Here is a 21,436-nt window from a genome sequence, read left to right on the forward strand (position 1 = left end):
TATCCCCAGGCGTCAGTCTGGATCCGGAAACTTTTGCGTAGCAGTACCCCTGCGCGTCGGTAGGCGTCGTCTGCAGGCGTCCCCTGCGGCTCCGCGTCGTCGGCGTCGTGCGCCGTGATGACGTCGCTGGAGTATATAGACGCCGCCTCCGCGCGCTGACGTCAGTTCTTTGCACACAGCTTTTCCGCGCCAGAACACGCAGAGCCATGTGAGAACCAACACTGGTGCCATTTGAAACTAGGGCCCTGAAAGGGATGTCCCTAACCCTAGGTATCAGTTCGCAGAACGGGGAGGATGGGCGGGGCGGTAAGGAATCTAATACTAACTACTGTTTCTTACAGATATATCGTTACCGAAGGTAAGTAACTTGTTCATCTGAAAGAAACAGGTTAGTATTAGATTCCTTACCTTAGAATAGATACCCCAGCAATACCAACCCCGGTGGTGGGTCTGCGAACCAATACAACCTACACCAGAAAGTCCTGGAGGACCGAACGGCCAAAGAAGCCATCCCTCCGGACTTGACTGTCCAGGCAGTAGTGCCTCGCAAAGGTGTGCAGCGAGGCCCACGTGGCCGCCTGGCAAATGTCCTGCAAAGGGACTCCCCGGCCCAGGGCAGTAGTAGCCGCCGTGGCCCGAGTGGAATGGGCCCTCAGCCCAACAGGAGGCTCCTTCCGAGCCAAAGAGTAGCATGCTTTGATGCACAGGACGACCCACCGAGAGATGGTCCGTTTCTGTACCGCCCTTCCCTTCTTCTCACCCACGTAGCCAACAAACAGTTGGTCATCCACCCGGAACTGGCGTGTGCGATCCATATAGAATGAAAGCGCACGTTTTGGGTCCAGACGATGGAGCCGCTCTTCATCCTTTGAAGGATGCGGAGGCGGGAAGAAGGAGGGCAAGGTGATGGACTGCCCAATGTGAAAAGCAGAGACTACCTTGGGCAGGAAAGAAGGTCTGGTCCGAAGAACCACCTTATCAGGATGAACAGACAAGAAAGGAGGTTGAACAGAAAGAGCCTGGAGCTCACTCACTCTCCTGGCAGAGGTGATGGCTACCAGGAAGGCCGTCTTTAAGGTGAGAAGACGGAGAGGACAGGAATGAAGGGGCTCAAAGGGAGCGCACATCAGGAAAGTCAAAACCAGGTTCAAGTCCCACTGAGGCATCACGAACGGAGCTGGAGGATACATGTGCGTGATGCCCTTTAAGAATCTTAACACAATAGGGGACTTGAACAAAGATGGCTGATCAGGTAGCCTCAAGAAGGCGGAAAGGGCAGAAAGATAGCCCTTGATAGTGCCCAGAGCAGAGCCCTGCTGGGCAAGGGAAAGGAGGAAGAGGAGAACCTCAGATAGAGGGGCAGAAAGGGGATCCACAGCCTTTGCTGTGCACCATGCCACAAATCTGTTCCACCGGCAGGCGTATACCGACTTTGTGGAGGGACGCCTGGCTGCCAGAATGACATCACAGACTTCAGGAGGCAAGTCAAATGGCCTCAACTGTCGCCGCTCAATCTCCACGCATGGAGGTGGAGACTGGACAGGTTCGGGTGGAGGACCGTCCCCTGCTGCTGCGACAGAAGGTCCTCCAGAAGGGGCAGGCGGATCGAGGGACCGACTGTCATGCTGAGTAGCTCGGGATACCAGTACCTTCGAGCCCAGTCCGGAGCCACAAGGATAACTTGGGCCCGGTCGCGCCTGATCTTCTTCAGCACTCTGGGCAGAAGTGGTATAGGCGGAAAGGCGTACAACAGACCGCAACTCCACTCGCGCCGAAAGGCGTCGCCGAGCGAGTGCCGTCTTGGAAACTCCAACGCGCAGAACTGATGACATTGCGCGTTCCCTTCTGTGGCGAATAGATCTAACCAAGGCTCTCCCCATTGCTGAAAGAGGCCTCTCGCCACATCCGAGTTCAGACGCCATTCGTGATCCACCGAGCACCGACGGCTGAGTTCGTCCGCCCTGGCGTTCAGAGAACCTGCCAGGTGTTGAACCGTCAGAGTCACGCCCTGACGTTCCAGCCATTGCCAGAGGCGCAGAGCCTCTTGGCAAAGGGTCCACGACCCCACACCGCCCTGTTTGTTGCAGTACCACATGGCGGTGGTGTTGTCCGTGAACACCTGCACTACACTCCCGTTGACAAAGGGGAGGAACGCCTTCAGTGCCAGGCGAATCGCCCGCAGCTCCAACATGTTGATATGGAGCCGGGACTCCGCCGGAGACCAGAGGCCTCTGATCTCCGCCTCTCCCAAGTGGCCACCCCAGCCTTGGAGGGACGCGTCCGTCACAACCACGTGCTCCGGCTGGGGAAGGGAGAGGGATCTGCCCCTGACCCAATCGCGGTCTGTAAGCCACCACTGCAACTGTCTCGCAGTGCCCTCCGAGATCAGGACATGGTCGGATAGGTTGCCCTGATGCTGGGCCCACTGAAACTTCAGGTCCCACTGCAGAGCCCGCATCCGCCATCTGGCGTGATGCACCAGAAGGATGCAGGAGGCCATCAGCCCCAGAAGCCGCAGCGTCAACCTGACCGAAACCCGGGATAACGGCTGAAAGATGGGAATCAGAGCCTGAATATCCCGGACCCGCCGTTCCGGGGGATAAACCCGAAACTGCGCCGAGTCGAGAACCGCTCCGATGAAAGGGAGCTTTTGAGAGGGACACAGGTGTGATTTCGGCACATTGATGGAAAACCCCAACTCGTGCAGGAGGTCTGCCGTCATCTGAAGGTGGTGGACGACTGTCTGGGGCGAGCCCGCCTTCAACAGCCAGTCGTCGAGGTAGGGGAAGACTGAAACCCCTAACCGGCGCAGATGAGCTGCGACCACCGCCATCACTTTCGTGAACACCCGTGGGGCGCTGGTAAGGCCGAATGGGAGCACGATAAACTGAAAATGCTCGTGGCCTACCGTGAACCGCAGGTAACGCCGGTGGGCCGGCAGGACGGGGATGTGAAAGTACGCATCCTGCAAGTCCAACGCTACCATCCAGTCGTGTGGGTCTAGAGCAGCCAAGACCTGAGCCAAAGTCAACATCTTGAACTTCTCCTTCCGGAGGAAGCCGTTGACGTTCCGTAGATCCAAGATAGGACGCAGGCCTCCCTTGTCCTTCTTGGGTACCAGAAAGTAGTGGGAGTAGCAACCACACCCTACTTCTGGCCCAGGAACGCGCTCGATGGCCCCCTTGGCCAAGAGGGCCGTAACTTCCTCCTGCAGAAGTGTCAAGTGGTCCCCCGACACACGGTGGTTCTGCGGTGGCATGGCTGGAGGAGTGGACTCGAAGGGGAGGGCATAGCCCCTTCGGACAAGCTGCAGCACCCACCTGTCCGATGTTATCGCGCGCCAGCGGGAGTGGTGATGGCGAACCCTGCCACCCACTGGCGTCACGTGAGCCCGAAAGCTCGGACTAGGAAGGCTTGGATGCCGCAGCGGAGGGAGGCGTGGACTGACCACGACGCTGGCCTCTACCGCCACCACGGCGGAAACCACGGGCGCCACCGCGCTGGGGAGCGCTCTGCGCCGCGTGGCTGGCAGCACGTGTGGGACCTCCTCTCCCTTGGCCACGAAAGGGCCGAAACGAACCCGTCTGCTGGCGCTGGGTCTGGGTCGAGAGACCCAAGGACTTGGCCGTGACCCTGGAGTCCTTGAAGCGCTCCAGCGCGTGGTCCGCTTTGTCACCAAATAGGCGACTGCCATCAAATGGCATGTCCATAAGCGTATTTTGGACGTCTGGTGAGAAGTTGGCAGATCTCAGCCAGGCATGGCGACGAATCGCCACCGTAGTGGACATGGCCCGTCCCAGTGAGTCCGTGGTGTCCAGACCACAACGGATCGAGTACCGCGCCGCATCCCGGCCTTCAACAAAGGCCCGGGTGAGCTTGTCCCGCACTTCCTGGGGGCATTGCGGCAAACACTCCTCGACCGTATCCCACAGGGAGTGGGTGTAGCGGCCCAAGAGGCACGCGGTGTTACAAGACCGCAGCCCAGCACTCAAAGAGGAAAACACTTTCTTTCCGAATTGGTCGTACCTCTTTGATTCCCGGTCGGGCGGAGCCGACGGAAATGCGGACTGCGAAGTGGAGGCCTGGATCACCAGACTCTCCGGGGAGGGATGGGTGGACAGGAAGGCAGGGTCGTCCGCGCAGGGACGGTGACGCCTGGCAACGTTCCGGTCAACCGGCGCACCAGAGGCGGGCCTGGACCAGGTGCCCAGAAGGACATCCGTCAGGGCCTCATTAAACGGCAGCAGAGGCTCCTGGGGGCATGACTGCGGTTTAAAAACTTCCGTCAGGATATTCGGTTTGACCTTCGCGACGGGGAGCTCAAGGTGTAAGGCCTTGGCAGCCCTCATCAGGACCACCGAATAGGCAGCACCCGCCTCGGACGCCACCGGGGACGGAGAGACAAACCCAGGGTTGGGCGACTCGTCCAGGCCACTGGCATCACCCAGATCACCTACCCAGTCCACATCGTACTGGCAGGCACGGGATAGAGGGTCCTCAGACCCCTCCCAACCCTCTCCATACTCCTCCTCGTCATACCCATATTCTGGGTCGACGATATAGACATCGGGGTCAACAGGCCCCATCGGCGTCGGGTCCGGCGTCGGCCGACGCCGGTCCGGCTCCGAGTCCGGAGTCGGGGAGGAAAGGGGGGTGGCGCCGCGCGGCGTCGGTGCCGGGGACCCGACGCCGGCCGGAGCCGACGGCGGAGTCGCTGCACCACGCGGGGGCGGTACCATGGGCTGGCCCACAGGAACCGACGCCGGAGAGGCCGGGAGACCAGCCGGCGACGAACCAGAGGGAACCAGCGGCGCCGGGGCCGGAGCCACCGGCGGCGCCGGGGCAGGAGCACCCGAACCGCTCGGGCCCCCAGACGGGACCGACGGGCCCGCAGGCGCCGAAGGCCCCGCCGGAGAAGACCTCGCCCTCATAGCAATGAGGAAGGCCTCGATCTCCTCACGCGACGCGCCTGCCCCAGGGACCGACAGGTGTGGGGCAGACGGCGTCGGCGACCCATGCGGGACCGCGGGGGTGGGGTCACCCGAGCCCCCGGCCGCAGCACGCGGGCGTCGGGGGGAGTCGGGGGTGCGATGGCGACGCCCCGACTTCTTGTGCTTACCTGACGAGCCGGAGGAATGGTGGCGACTCCCGGAGCGCCCATGGCGGCTCCGCGACCGCTCCCTCGACCGCTCCCTCGACCTCCGACCGGACCGGGACCGCTCTCGACGCGGGGCCGACAACCGGAGTTCGAGAAGCTTGCGGGACCGCTCCCGCCTAGCTTTTCCAGTCAAGGCCCGACAGTCGACGCAGGACTCCACGTCGTGGTCCGCGCCCAGACACCGGAGGCAGAGTCGATGGTGGTCGGTGACCGACATCATGCGGTCGCACTCGTCACAACTCTTGAAACCGGGCATCCTACCGGCACCGTAAAGAAGTTAACAAAAAACTTGGTCAAAAGACCGGAGTACTGCTCTTCGGATCTGCGCTAACTGGCGCGGAAAAAAGAAGAACTGACGTCAGCGCGCGGAGGCGGCGTCTATATACTCCAGCGACGTCATCACGGCGCACGACGCCGACGACGCGGAGCCGCAGGGGACGCCTGCAGACGACGCCTACCGACGCGCAGGGGTACTGCTACGCAAAAGTTTCCGGATCCAGACTGACGCCTGGGGATATTCTAAGGTAAGGAATCTAATACTAACCTGTTTCTTTCAGATATGAAAGACACAGACCACTAGTGCATCAAAACTATGACCCTTTAGGGGAGTCCCTATTCCTAGAAATCAGTTTGCAGAGCAGGGAGGTTGGGTGTGTTGATAAGGAAGCTACAGCTAATACATGTCTCTACCAGATACATCGTTACTGAAAGTAAGTAACTTGTTCATCACATAGAGACTATTAGTTGTTTACCTTAGAATAAATACCCCAGCAATATCAACCCCAGAGGAGGGTCTGAGAATCAAGTTCACACTAGGCAGCCCTGGAGGACCAAAGGAGCAAAGTACCCTTCCCCACTGGACTTAGTTATTCAGGCAGTAGTGTCCAGTAAACATGTGCAGGGACACCCCCGTCGCTGCCAGACAGATATTAATGACTGGGACTCTGTCAGTGGTTGCAGCAGTTGCTCTAGTGGAGTGAGCACACAACCCCACAGGAGGTTCCTTCTTCGCCAATGCATAGCATATTTTAATGCAGAGGACAACCCATCGATAGTCCGTTTTCATACAACCTGACCTTTTTTGACACCCACTATAACCAACGAAGAATTGATTATCCACCCGGAAGTCTTTGGTATGGTCAAGATAGAAAGACAACGCACTGTTTAGAACCAGGCGGTGAGTCTCTTATCCTCTTTGGAGGGATACGGAGACGGTAAAATGTGAGCAGAGTAATGGATTGTCCTGCATGAAAGGGTGTGGCCACTTTAGGGAGGGCACATAAAAAAAAGTCAACACTAAATTCAAATCTCACTGGGGCATTATGAAAGGGGACGGAGGAAACAAGTGAGTAAGGCCTAAGGAACCAATTCACAATGGGAGACTTGAACAAGAGAGGCTGATTTGGAAGTTCAGAAAGGCAGAGCTAGCTGCAAGATAACCCTGAAGGGAGCCCAAAGCAGAGCCCGGTTGGGCCAAAGAAAGTATGTACAAGAGAACCTCGTAAAGAGGGGAAGAAAGGGGATTAACAGCCTTTGCGGTCCACAAATTTGTTTCCTCTACAGGCGTATACCAATTTAGTGGAGGAACGCCTGGCTGCCAAGATGACGTTTTTGTGCATATTTTATATAGCGCGAACTCGACCGGAAGGTATTGGAGCGCTTTACATGAACACCATATTTACATTACACATTCAGGCACGGGGAGTTTAAGTGATTTGCCCAGAATCACAGGATGTGGACGCGACCCCGAAGCTCGAACTCCACACAAGGAGGATGGGACTGGAGCGGCAGAAGGTTGGTATGGAGACCGGACTCCACCAAAGACCAGACGCCTCTGATCCCTGCCTCTCCGAGGTGGCCGCCCCATCCCAGGTGCGAGACATCTGTCACCACTGTTAGATCTGGTTGGAAAAGAGTGAGGGATCTGCCTCTGACCCAATCTTGGTTAGTTAGCCACCACTGCAGTTGTTGTGCAGTTCCCTTCGAAATCTTGACGCAGTCAGAAAGATTCCCCTGATTATGTGCCCACTAGAACTTTACATTTTTATTGCATTTATCACCCAGAGTGGGACGGGTATGCCCAGACATGGGTCGTGTGCTCTCCATGCCACTGCAGTCAACCTATCCTGGCTGATGAGGGGTGAAACCCCGAAAACGGTCCTAGGATGCTGGTTTCCAGTCCAGGGAGGGCCTGGCATTTCGGGCGGACTGTTCCCATTCAGTACAGGGTCGAGACTGATTTGCATATGGCTGGGTTCAAACTGTAATGGCATGGGAAGCAAAAAAACGATAAATTTAGGCCCAGATCTCTGTACTGGGGTGAATGTATAACATTGTTCTGCATTCTGTCCATCAATTGTTCTTTTTGCATTTGTCACCCCAAGTGGGACGGGTATGCCCAGACATGGGTCCCGTGCTTTCCAAGCCACTGGAGTCAAGCTATCCTGGCTGATAAGGGGTGAAACCCCGAAACCAGCCACTGGGAGCATGACTTTGGCTTGTGGTCACGCTCCAGGCATCAGAGGCACATGAGGTGCGGATCCGTTATGCATATTGTCTGATGACAGGAGCTGCAGGGCTTGAAGCCAGTCCTACGATGGGACATCCTCAACGCACCAGGAGACCAAGACTCAAAAAGGAAGAAGTAGACAAAAGTTAAAAAGGGCTATCCCAAAAATAACCAAGGGGTAGCTCTCTGCAGATCTGTGCTTAGGCTGGCGCGGAAAAAGAAATAACTGACATCCTTGTACAAGGGCAGCGTTTATAGAGGTCCTGCAAAGTCATCCCGGCGCCCACGACGCAAACAACTGATGCAGAGGGGACCAACGCCACCTACCGATGCAAGGGTACTACTGTTGAAAAATCTCTGGATCCAGACTGGCGCCTGGGTGAAATTCTAAGGTAAGGAATCTACAACTAATAGTTTCTTTCAGATACCGGCATCAGAGTCAGAACCAGAACTTCTGGAGTGGAGCCTGGTGCCAAACTGGCTCAAACTAGTCTGGCCTCTGGCAAAGACGTGGAGGCAAGGTTAGGCATCAATATGGGATGAGGCGAGATTGGGCGCCAGTATGGGATAAGACAAGGGTGTAATGAAAGTTGGCACCAGGGCGGCACTTGCCAGGGTAAGTCCGGTTGGGTCCCCTTCTAACCGGGGGACTCAATCATCCACAAAAGGCGCATCATCATCTCCTTGCAGATCTCAACCTGCTTAAGAGTCGATAATGCCCTGCAAAATTCAGAGCGCATTGGCCTCCACTGTGTAATGGAATTGGAATCCGATGGTGATGGTGGAGTCGTATCTTTAGGACGCCGAGTCTTCCCAGGAGCGGCAGGAAAGAGTGGAGTCTCACCAAACTTTTGGCCACTTCACAGAGACTGATCTTTTGACTTTGTCTTGGACCTACCAAAGGATAGCGACCTGAGCCAGAACCGAATCAGGACTTCAAAAGTCAACAACCTCACTTCTTGTATAAGGTGAGGTACACCTTTGATTCACAGACACATAGCATTGCATTGCATTGTATTGCATTGAATCGAAAAGCATGTTGTGCATACTCGTGACAACATCCATTTCTGCAGGTGCGGCAAAGTACAATCTTCAAAGGTGACATTTTCCCTATGCACAGTTGATCGACGATTTTTCAAACTCCAGACAAAGTTTGAGGGTGAAGCTAAGGATTCACATCAAAAGGCATGGGGGAAAAAAGAATTAACATCAGCCAGTAGGGGTGATACCTATATATGGTTCCACATTGTCACTGCCAGGCATGTGTTTTGGAGAATTAAACGTTTACCCTAGGGTTCTTTACAGCTACCATCACCCTGTGTCGATGCTTACAGTCATTAACAGCAGTAGTGCAGCATTACCCTTTAAGATATTGACAGCTAGATGCAGTTACTAATGTGGGATCTTCCCTGTCCAGAAATGTGTCTGCCGTTTGTTTTTTAATAATATTCATATCAGAGCACTGGGAGACTAGTTATGTATTTCAAAGCCTGAGCTGAAGTCTTATTCGACTCCTATACTGAAAGACCTCAAGTTTGTTTCACTGTCCATTCTGGAGGGAAGAACTAAAATTACCTGGATTTGGATCACAGTACCCAAAGGCATCTGTCATAATCATGCGGTTCTGCTATTCAGTTCCATGTTCCTCAATCTCCATTTTTAAAAGAACTATACCCCACTTGTTGCCTTTAAGAAACCCAAAAGCAAGTTTATGTACTAGGCAACCAACAGGGAATCTCCTGTCTTCCATTCATTTGCAACAGGGCTGGCAAACAAGGTTCTACTTTTTAAAACTATGTACTGCTTTCCACTGGGTATAAAAAACAGTGAGGTTATTGTCAGTGACTTTACTTCTAGCTGAGCGGAACTAGTGATATTGTATTTGTCAGCGTCTTTGAATTTAATCATTCAGATGGTGTGTTTGTCGCAATAGTAGTGTTTTAAAACTGACTGCCTTACAAGTGTTTTGGTGGAAGAGAGTGGGCACAGGTTCCCAAGTTTTTCCACTTAATTCTGCCCATTATGGCTCCTGAGGGAAAAAGGAAGTGGGCATGGGGGTGTGTATGTCTCTCACGAGAACATCATACAGAGACTTGGATTGCGGAGATCCAACTCTAACAGCATCCTGTTATTAACTCTGTACCGCCACAAAAAAAACAAGTTTGAACTGTGCACATTATCAGAACATGGGGTAAACAACTGCCAGTTTAATGACCCTCTCGTAAAAAAAAAGTGGCAAACTTTGTCCGTAGCTTTTGGTTCTCCTAGCAATGTACAGGGGTTTATAGTATCCAGGTACTCAACAAATAATAATCACTGGATTATAAGGAGTAGGAAACAAAGAAAGGATTAATGCTGGACAAGGAAATATTTAGTGGTCTGCAAGCTAAAGGATAACACTGCAATTACAACTCATGCATTGTGGCCCGGGCTGTCAGAAGGGAGTGGGGGAGATTAAAATGTTATGATCCACTTACTGTGTCGCTTTCCTCATCCGAGGCAGAGGGAACCGGAGCAGTATAGTGAAGGGGAGAGTACACCCAGCTCCGGTCATCGGGGGGCTGTTCAAGATGTAAGGGCCGCACGCAGTTCAGGAAGAGTGGCAGTAGCGGTGGCAGCACAGCAGTAAGCGAGGCAGAGAAGAAAAAAAACAGAAGAAAAAGAAAAGGGAAAGAAAAAAGGAGTAGGAAACTTCAAGCAGAGGAAACAATAGAACACCTAAAGAAAAGGATTGGTGCTGTACTGTTTAGGAAGATTGCAGAGAAATTAAACTAAATAGAACCAGAGTGGATCTGGAGAGAGACACAAATATCTGTGGCTTGCTAAAGGGAAGTGCACAAGCAAGCATGCTCTGAACAGATTTCTGTTATGTGAGACAAAATCTATGCACTATTTACTCATTCTAGTTCTTTACACACTTGATTTAGGGGAAATGGAGATTACTCACTATTGCCGGGATTAAAGTATATGGGGAGAACACGGAATGGATAACAGATTCAAGGAGACAATGGAAAGACAATGAAATGAGCTGACCCACACCACTTGTAGCAACACCCACATATGATCTAAATGATACCATAGGGATAAAAAAAATGAGACTGGTAATAGATAGTTAAAGCTTTTAAAGGTATCCTCATAGAAATTCCGAAAGACAGTCAACAGATTGTGACTTACAAAAACCCCATCTGTAAAGGATGAGGGGAAACTGTAAACGATCAGTTTTTTAAAATGTATATGTAAGGAAACAGAGGAAAATGCTGATTGGACTCTAGTGATCTATAACTAAATCGCACCTCAAGCAGTTAGTGTTCTAACGCAACCGACTTGGAAAACCACAAATGGTGGTTATCACCTATGAACTAAAATGAAAGATAAAAAAAGAAAAATGCTGCAATATGTCACACCAGAGTAACAAATAGCATCAGGACCTCAATGCCCATGATGAGCTCCACTAACATAACTATAAGACAGACTTCAGGCTGACTACAGGACAATTTATATAGCATCCACAAATATTTTTCAGGTGTAATGGCAGTATGAACGGCATTAAGGCGCTGGAGCATAACGACGACTCCAAAAGTAATACAAAATACACCAATTGGGACTACTATGGAAGTGCCAGAGGACTGTAATAGTTAAAAACTTTTTGTTTACACTGCCATGAAACAGCACAATCATTGGTAGCAAGAACCCTGTAAACATGGTTATTATTTGATATTACAAGTATAGAGCAAACGTGGAGAAAAGTGAATCCTTGCTTTTCTCTTGAAGAATCACTCTAGATGATACTTAGTGCATCTCAGACAGGCCAGAAAATGCAGAATTCGCATTGGTGACCATTTGTGGACGCCTATATCTTTAATGATGGAATGAATCCACAATCCATGACAGCCTGTCACACAATGAGAAAGTGCAGTTTCTCAATGAAAGATATAAAAAATATGGGTTGTCCTTGGGGCATAAAGAGAACAATATTTCTGGAAGCTCTCCATTCTCAGACTATCGTTGAGCTGTTAAAACCAGAATGCTGTGTGTGTTCAAGACATTTTTGCTAGGCGGTGGGCACAAATTAAGTCATACTCAATGCCATTGAAATTCGCCTCGTCTAGGGAAATCTACTTTTACAAAGCCAAGGAAGGGAAACTAGTGGATCTACTGGTAATTAGATCATACAGCGAGAGCCTGAGAGGGGCCTGCAAGAATATATAACCTTGCATCTTGAATGCTGACTCAGGATTGGCCCCACCCTGTCTCTCTCAGGAGGATGGAAGTTCACTTACAGAGGCAGTGGAAAATGAGGAGGCTCGGATTCTGCGCAGACGAGGGGAGTAAATCCAGTACCTCCCATCAGTGAACTAAACCACACCAGAGCACGTGTGAAAAGAAAGGAAACACAGGTAAAAGAATGGAATGAAAAGGATAACAAGACAAAAGACGCTAACCATGCACTGTTTGCGCTCCTCATATGCAACATACAAACACACATACAAACACCTCCCTCTTGCTACTCCCTTAGACTCCAGAGACTAGTGTCCTCAGTAGGTCAAGATAAATACAAGCAATTCTTCACCTTTGTACTTAGTTTTCCAGTTTTACAAATCTTAAAGTATATTACGCATTCTGACTTGGAGAAGCTAAAATGTGCTCTGCTTTGTAACCCACAAACAAATGAGGATGACCTGCAAAGAAGGGATAGACATGGCATATAAAACAGACCACCATTTTCTGGCCACTCCACTTTCCAGTGTATTTTCCCACTATCCAATCTCAGAGAAACTGTGACCACTGTAGCTTGCAGTGACACTGCAATTCACTTCCAAGGACTGCTGCCAAACCAACGGTCGGCTTGGCCACCGGAGGATAGCGATGTACCAGTGCCAATCTACACCTGCTGGGGAACATCTAGCGCTCCAGAAGGTAGAGGAGACTAGCAAGACTTCTCCAATCAAGGCACCCACCTCATTCAAAATCACTACGGGCAATGTTTCCAGTCATGAACATTTGTGTGATCATAAAATGCATTCTGGTTGTTGTTGTTATGTTTCTCTCCATTGAACTAATTGAGATTAATGCACCTGAAAAAAAGTATTTGTTGGTGAAAAGGTCCAGAATAGAGAAAGTGTCCGTAATTATCTGGAGTGATGTGGGGATCCCAGCTCCAATAGATGGGTAACTTAAACTTTGATACCTTGCACAAGTCTATCTAAAAAAACAACAACAAGAGACTGAACAAACACGTTCTGCTGATACCGCTGACATGTCCTCTGCATTGCTGTTACAACAGATAGAGATGTGAGAGACAGCAAACTGCAGGACAAACAGATTGCTCCATGAAAGAATTATTATGTACAACCACAGATATCAAATTTAAAGCACGACACAGAGAAAGCACTCATCAACTCAGCAATTGATGTAAGTGGAGTGTCACAAGAAAGTGTAGAACTAAAACATGGGAATGTGCCAGTTAGGTCACCCACATCATCCACTTTTAAGATTGAAGAACAACCTGTAACATTATAAATAGTAGCCAACTGATCATCTTTGGCACCACCAACTGATACTCCCATCAGCCAGGCAGAATATCAGACGTACAACCTCAAAATAAGGGCAGCACTCACAACAGAAGTGAATCATGTTTAAACAACTCAAATCTGAACGGCTGAGTAAGCCAAGTGTCATCAGTTATGTTGTCCTTTATTCTTTCAATGCTGTGGTCAGTGTATCTAAATCTGCAACCTTTTCAAGGTTGCAAGTAAACTATACAAACACAAGGTAAATGGAAAATTTGTAAAATAATTCATACAAAAGTTAAAGACGATTGTCCCGTGTAAATGCAAAAGGAAGTGAATGAATAAAGACAAAAAAAACTGATAACAGCACGTCCCACTTGCCTATGTTTTGGTTTGATCTGTTTTAACTTTCCCACAGATTCACAGACGCTTCCAAACAAGGGACTGAAACAGAGTGTGCAGCAAGAGTTTAAGTATTAGGAGCCAGGTCCATGTGAACCAAACTTCTTATTACAGAACCCACTGGCTACCACGCTGGAATGTTTTCTTCCATACCGAATGGCAGAGGAAGGTGGACAAGAGCATGGAGTGGCAACTATGGGCCACCCGTTTAAGAGCCACTAGGGTAACTTGTTACAACCAACATGCACTCACCCCTCACTGGCCTATTGATGCAGAAGAGCAGACTCAAAAGAAACTTATTCTAAAAGCTGCAAAAGATTTTTACAGAATAGGCAAACTGTGTTTACCAGATCTTTGTCAATTTGAAATTAAAATGGAATGCACGTAACAGGCTACCAAGTTGCCTTGAAGAAAGTAGGCAAGGGGATATAGAGCTGAAAATCAACAAGGTGTTGCCTTGGCCCTCACATGGTGGAAGAGGAGGACAAACAACCTTCTATTATTCGGTCATGAAATCAGCAAATAACTTAAGTTTTGATGTTCTGCTTGACAAGAACTGCAGTTATATGCACCACATTATTGGGCAAAACAATGCTTTTAATTCTGCTCAGAAAAAATAAATAAAGTAACAACCAAAATCAAATGACTAATCTCTCAGCATCAGTGGCAGATTATAAAGTAGCAGCACAATTTCCTGACTCACATGCAAGTGTTGGGAACTTGTGAAGAAATGACTAAAACAACACAGTCATTAAGAAAACCACTTAAGTTTTATAAAAGGCATGTGATGCTCAACGATTCCAAAACTAGAAGTAAAAACAACCAAAAGTACTTTTCCAGGTCATCAGTTGGGATATCATTGGTGGCTAATGGTACAAAACGTTTAAGAGGTAGAATTGGTTCTCGCAAAATGATCAACTTATAAAGAGTGTGGCCTCCAAATAGGGTCGGGTGGAGGAAGATTGCTTTTTTTAAAAGATACCCAAAGTCATCCTGTGTGTACATCACTAACGCATAAAAAAGAGAATTGATATTTGTGCCAAGGCCTCATAGTAAGGCCTCATAGTAAATAGGTTTTACTATTTACCTTCACCCACAAAATGTTCGAGATTTTATGAAAGGGAGGAAAACAAGTTACTTACCTGTAATTGTAGTTCTCCAGTAATGGAATATTTCATAGTTTACATGCTTGAATCATTTCATGTCATTGAGATGGGAGTCCCCCAGTACCTTAAAACAGCAATGTAATGTTAAATATAGAATATGATGGCCCTAGACCGTTTAATTGTGTAACATATTGTAGTCTATTTAAAAAAACAAATAGAGACCAAACTTAGGTTTCAGGTTTGCCCTTTAGAACATTCATGGGAGAAGCTCCAGTCCCTCACATTTTCAAAGCACGAGTGTAGGAGAATCACTCAAAGAAAGAAAAGGTGAACTTCCCAGGGAAGGAGGGTGGGTTGCATGTGAATCTATAAAAGATCCCAATACAGGAGAACTAGAGTTACAGGTAAGTAACTTATTTTCTTAATCCAGTATTAGAACTTTCATAGATTCACATGCTTGAATCAGTATATAGAAGTGGTGAAGCACACTGTAATGTAAATTGCAAACGTACGCATTCATAAAGATATAAATATACAGAAATATACTTGCATATATCCACAAAAAATACAACTGTTTTCATATGAGTGATGTACTTTAAACGTATGCAAATATCTAAACATCTAAACCAAAAATAAAAAATAAAAACGAAATAATGTGCAAAACCAGTAAGAGGATGGTGGGAAGAAGGAGATGGCTCACCTTCACTGGAAGAGATGTCCTAGTGCTGCTTGACATCACCTTGAAGTGCAGAGTTGAAGCAGTAGTGCTGTGTAAAGGTGTGAATACTCTTTGAGGTGGCTGCTCTGCAAATATCGTGAAGTGGCACACCAGCAAACAGTGCCGTTGAGATTGACATAGCCTTTGTAGAGTGGGTACACACTGATGTTTGTAATGGTCTTCCTGCTGCTTGGTGACAGAAGTGATTGCGCTAGATATCCATCTAGTAATGCTCGGTTTGGAAATGGGATGGCCATTACATGGTTAGCTATAGGCCACAAATAACTGGTTAGACCTAGGAAAACATTTGGATTTGTCTAGGTAAAAGTTTAGGCATCTCGTAACGCCTTAACCTTGGCCGTTTTTCCGCCGCGGTGCGGGCATTCTAAAGGGTGGGCGGGGCTGCGTCGGCCGTTGGCAGCACTGGGGAGGGAGTGCTCCCGTCGGTCAACGGCTGACGGAAGCACGAAAGGGGTTAATGTCCAAAGAATGAAGAGTCTTTTCGGCTGGTGTTATAGGGTCTGGAAAGAATGTCTTTAGAATGACCGGTTCAATAAGGTTGATGTCTGAAGGAACCTTCGGAATGAACTTTGGGTTTGTGCGAAGGATCACCCTATCATTCTTAAATTGCAGGGAAGGTTCCTGAATGGTGAGGGCTTGAATATGGCTAAACTGCCTGGCAGAAGTCAAGGCTACAAGGAGAGCAACCTTCCAGGAAAGGAATTTTACACCTGCTCTGTAAATGAGTTCAAACAGGTGCGTCATGAGCTGTGATAGCACCGTGCTCAGTTGCCAGGATGGAGGTGGAGGTTTGACTGGTGGGAAGACCCTAAACAAACACTTAAGGAACAGCTTGACAATTCTGGCGAGCCATATTGATGGTGAAATGGGTGAACAAGGCCTCGGACCCATTAGTCCAATGTTTTCTCTTGCCAACACTGAATGTAGTGGGATATTCTTCCCTCTAACCTGGATGGAGGGGAAAGAGGAGAAGCCAGAGCTTGTAAGTGGCCATTGGCAGTGACCAGTGGCTTTTCCTTGGCATCACAGTCTACTCTTAGATGTGGGTCTGTTGTGAGCTGCTTGAGGCGGCTGTCGTTGGGAGTACTGTGGACGAAAATGCTGAGAGGTAGATGAGTAGGAGGGGTACCGAAATTGTGGATTAACCCCCCTATACGATAGAAGCCCTCTTCTTGCACCCTGAAAGGTCAATTTTCTAAACTGAGGATTTCCCCGCGGTTTGGCTGTGTGTTTGCCTTTATTGCTTGTAGAGCTTCATCGGCGTGTGTGCAGAAAAGAGCTTCTCTGCCGAATGGCAGATTCACGTATTTTGTTTTGTACCTCTGGCGTAAAAGAGGTAGCTTTGAGCCAGCTTTAGCTCTCAAGTACGGCAGAACCTGGCAGTTGTTTAAATGCAATTGTGGCGTTGCTGCCATTGACGATGTGATCATGGTAATCTTCAGTGTAAACAGTCCAGCTGCAGAGGTCGTGATGAGGATTTAGTCATCGACAAGGACGAAATGGTGGAAAGCGTGGAAACCGAGTTTGCCTCTGTTGTCATCGATGCTGCAGTCTAAATGTTCGTCGTCGCGTTTTTCGCAGACGGCGGAATGTTCGTCAATGATCTGACAGAGGGAGTTTTTTTAAAAGAATGACGAACCTGAGGAGGTGGTGTAGACAGTTCAGATGATGACTTTTTAAATTTTTCTGAGGAAATTGATGGTCGCTTTTTCTCATTTTATTTGGAAGAAGTCTTAGATCCCTAAAGAGATTTGGAAGGACTGCGCCCCTTGTAAGACTAATGCATGGTCTTTTTTGAGGCTTTCTTTGGCTGTTCAAGGGAGGAGTGAGAATGGGGTGAGCTCTCCACTTTATGTGATCTTCTTGAGGACGATGAGGACACCTCACTTTCAGAATCAGACACTGGCTCCTTCCTAGTTTTGAGATTCTGGATCCATATCGCCAGCCTTCTTTCTTTGTCTTTTAGTGTCTTTGTATGAAAGGTACGACATACTTTACAACTTTTGGCTGTGTGTTCTAGATAAAGAAAGTAGATGCAGTCCTGATGAGGTCCTCAGAGTGAAGTCTCCTCTTACCACAGATACTGCAAGCCCTGAATAGACTTTCCTTCTCCTTATCTGACATGATGAAATTGGATTTGTAGTAGAAATGCACTGAGGGGCTAAGCTAAACGCTCCAGTATGGAGCATTTAGAAATGGCACAGAAATGTTGTGAAAATTCTTTTGAAATATTTCAAAATGGGTATAACTGAGCAGAGCTCAGTGGAGACTCCCTAGCACGACTTGTAGTTGAAAATCTGAGGGACTGGACCTTCTCACAGGAGCCTTCCTAAGTGGCAAGCACCCTGATTAGCTGAATCCTAAGTTTGCCATCTTTTTTCAAATAGGCTTTGCTATGTTACAAAATTGAAAGGCCTAGCACGACTTGCAGTTGAAAATCTGAGGGACTGGACCTTCTCACAGGAGCCTTCCTAAGTGGCAAGCACCCTGATTAGCTGAATCCTAAGTTTGCCATCTTTTTTCAAATAGGCTTTGCTATGTTACAAAATTGAAAGGCCTAGAGTCTTCATATGCTATGTTTAACATCACATTGCTGCTCTAAGATACAAGGGGACTCCCATCTCGACGACTGAAAATGATTCAAGCATGTCAATCTATGAAAGTTGCAATGCTGGAGAAATATCAGCTACCAGCACAAAATGCTCAAATATAACCCTATTTAGTTGTCACCAAGGTGATGGCAGATGGTTATTTACTCCTATCGAGGTTACTGGCTAAAGAAATAGTTATTCGCAAGGAGGCTGTGTACTCTCCAAACTGACTTTCCACCTGCCATTCCCGTTCTATCCATATGAAGGTGCAAAAAATCAGTCACCCCATACAAGCAACGATCATCAGAGCAGTGCTAAACATCATGTTGGGAATTACATATCCCCATAAATAGAAGTTTTAGGCTTGTGGTCAAAAAAGGTCCCGCACCATCACTTCATCATGTTTCTGCTGGAGCGCTCAGGCTGATGCCAGCCTACGCCCAAGTATTTATAATATTAAACACTTTTAAAATTTTAGGCATCACCTCTTATCAAATCTTTTGCTAAATAAAAAAATTGGGCTTTTACCCAATTAAATAGGCCTACATTTATTGACCTGCGGAGTACGAAAGTCTAAGAAGGCCATGAGTGTAACCAATACTTGGAAGACCACATAAGAAGACAGTGTTTCACTGACTGAGCTAAATTACCATCTGCTGCTTCTGGCCCATTTTTTGTATGTGTAGAATGCAAGAGTATCTTATTTCTCACACAATCGGGTGACCAAGGGGAGTCGAGCATGGTTTCTGCCTTATAGAAGATTCTGCATTATTTGTTCTGGTGGTTTAATGAAGCCAACCTTTTCGGTCCATCTCCACTTTGCATCTTAAACTGTTCAGATGTCTCACTGATTTAGCATAATGTTGCTGTTTTTGGCACGTTTCTTATTCATGACTTCTCGCTACAAGCAGGCTCTCATCTACAAATCAATCTGCTGGAGTTGATGGGTTCCATCTCTGAGAGACTTTCTGTATGCTACAAGTGTACACCTTTGGGGACAAAACCACGGCCAAGCCCTACAGTAAACAAACAACCGTTGACAAAAACCACTGATCAGTTACCAACAACTCAAAGGAGGTGTTAACTGATTCACAATGGGGAAGGTGTCCCACTGGATACACCTCCCCCTTACTCAATGCTGTTGGCAACCATAGGGAAGTAGAAAGTAGTCAAGGGGACCACTGTGGCTCCCCCATGACGTTTTCCCAAACTCCATTGGGTCCTTTAAGGAAAGGCTATTACACGAAGAAAAAGTTTCCCTCTATTGGAAATTCGACTCCCCTCACTCACCTCTGGACAATAAGGCAGTCTGTTATCCAAGGGTGAGGCGCGATGCCTAAACCAGACCAGCACCCCACAGCGTTCATTTCTTACACACTAATGCCTTGTGCCTTTTGGGCTTTCTGCTCTTCCTGTATAGTGAGGTCTATTCGAGGTGAACCAGCGAATCTGCCACCGTAGGGAACTAGGAAGACTGCCTGATACTCAACTGTGGTGGGTGCAGCCCACGCTCAAAATGGGCAGTCCAAACCCCACTCATTCTCTCACATTTTCCATGGTGGTCTTTCAACAGTCATCCTTGCGCCAAACACAAAAATATTCCCATATTGCCAGGCAAAATGTTGTTGTAGAGGAAACTCAGATTTAGGACAGAATGTGACGGCATTCACAAGAGAAATATTTAAGCATGCAAATTCCAGAAGTCCAGGAGTCAAGCATATAAGGTCAGTAAGGACAGGTCAGGATAGAAAATCTTGCCATAATGTCTGGAAAGGGAGGGCATGTTGGGCTACTAGTGGTACAGGTGAACTTCAGAGGTGGAGAAGATTTGTGAACCAATATTAATGGACACAATCAGGGCATATGATGATTAGCCAGTATGGTTCTTTCTTGGTCTCGCTGGGGACTCTAAATAAGAGTAAAAGCGGTGGCTGGGTATACCTAAAGGTCTTCATATTGGAAATGCATCTCCCCTTGCCCCAGATGTTAGAAAAGAACAGGCATTTGTGTTCGATGAGGCCACACAAGGACCTAGTGTCTGATGATCGCACTTGTAAAAGATCTCATTCATCGGATCCTGATTCAACTCCTGTGTGTGTGAAAGAGACTGACCGTTCTGACGAGGGCATCCTCCCACTGCTAAAGGTTCCTTGGTGGTATTCCATTTTGAGCAATGTTCTGTGCTTCTTCCGACAGAGTTCTGACTTTGTACCTTAATGCTTGTTGATAAAAAACATCATCAAGTACAGTCCATTCTCAACTGTACTGATTAATCTTGCAATCTTGGAAGGAAGGATTGCTGTACTGAGCTCTAGGACATTTATGCAAAGGCCTGTCAATTACTGCCGGAGAAGCCAGCTCTCCTTATGCGAGAATGGCTAGTGCCTCTTCTTTCTCTGCCTTCAGTAGAAGGGTTAGGTATAGAGCCATGACTGCCCACATTTGATGGTCATAATGAACAAAGAGAAGCATAGAATTTGCGGTCTCAAAATAGCAGCCAAGGTAGAAGCAACATTTTCCGAAATTATAAATCTTTCAACAGTCACAATCAGGTGGTGCTGTATGTGAATCGAAAGGATCCCTAGAACTTCACTGTACAGCCTGCGTTACAATCAGTTAGATTTCAGATGACTGATAATACCAGTGTTTGTGCTTTCTGGGGCTCTATATTCTTATTAAACACTAATTTGGAGATAGATGTTGTGGTTTGCATAATTTGAATTCCCTCTTGCCGGATATGGTGCATTATTGGAATGGCCTTCATCCTTCTTCTTGGTGCCTCCTTAAAAATCATAGTGACCAGTCTGTGTCCATGATCATCACTGATAAATGGAATCTCGTATATGCCCTTTCAACCAGAGAACAGTAACAGGCGATATCGGAGAAGATTCTGGAAAGAACTGTGGAATATGGAGCTATAAAGTCATTACATTAATCTATCATGAGTGTCGCCAATAGATTTCCCTCTATGGCTTCATCAACGCAGATGCCCATTTGTGTGTGTGGTATCTGGTTGTGGAGGTGGGGGGGTGCGGTTAAGACAAAACTCCTTCATGTGAGGGACAGTGCAGAAAACGTACATAACAGCCCTGCATCTTGCAATACAGATCACAAATGAGGTCCGCTGACTACTGGATGCTCCTGATAGGAGGAGTCGACATAATATTAATCACAAAGGTCCAGAGACTTGACATGGGAGCGAGTAGAGTTGGTGGCATTCCAAAGGTATCTTCATCTATTGATACACCCATTTTAATCAAGAACTTTGATGGTAACTGGGAAGGAATCTTACATGGTCAACTATCTTCCGGCAGCAAGGACTACTTTCCTCAAACCAGAAGGAAGGATAAAGCCTTACTTTTTGGGGTTGTTGACGGGGTGATTGGCTACAGTGTGGAATGCTATGGTGTAGTTGTCAGCG

General features: G+C 48.0%; 1 protein-coding gene across 3 annotated transcripts in view; it reads right to left on the reverse strand.

Moving 5' to 3' along the window:
* The window catches only part of PIP5K1C (phosphatidylinositol-4-phosphate 5-kinase type 1 gamma), a 148,542-nt gene that overhangs the window by 16,999 nt on the left and 110,107 nt on the right, over positions 1 to 21,436 (reverse strand). For 2 of the 3 annotated variants that reach the window (XM_078668618.1, XM_078668620.1), the window contains one exon: positions 10,145 to 10,228. The exons of the other annotated variant lie outside the window; for it this stretch is intronic. In XM_078668618.1, the coding sequence (XP_078524744.1) occupies positions 10,145 to 10,228 (84 nt within the window). The remainder of the gene's footprint in view (positions 1 to 10,144; positions 10,229 to 21,436) is intronic. 3 annotated transcript variants of the gene reach the window in all.

The sequence above is a fragment of the Lissotriton helveticus genome, chromosome 12 (assembly GCF_964261635.1).
Source record: "Lissotriton helveticus chromosome 12, aLisHel1.1, whole genome shotgun sequence".
NCBI classification, from domain to species: domain Eukaryota; kingdom Metazoa; phylum Chordata; class Amphibia; order Caudata; family Salamandridae; genus Lissotriton; species Lissotriton helveticus.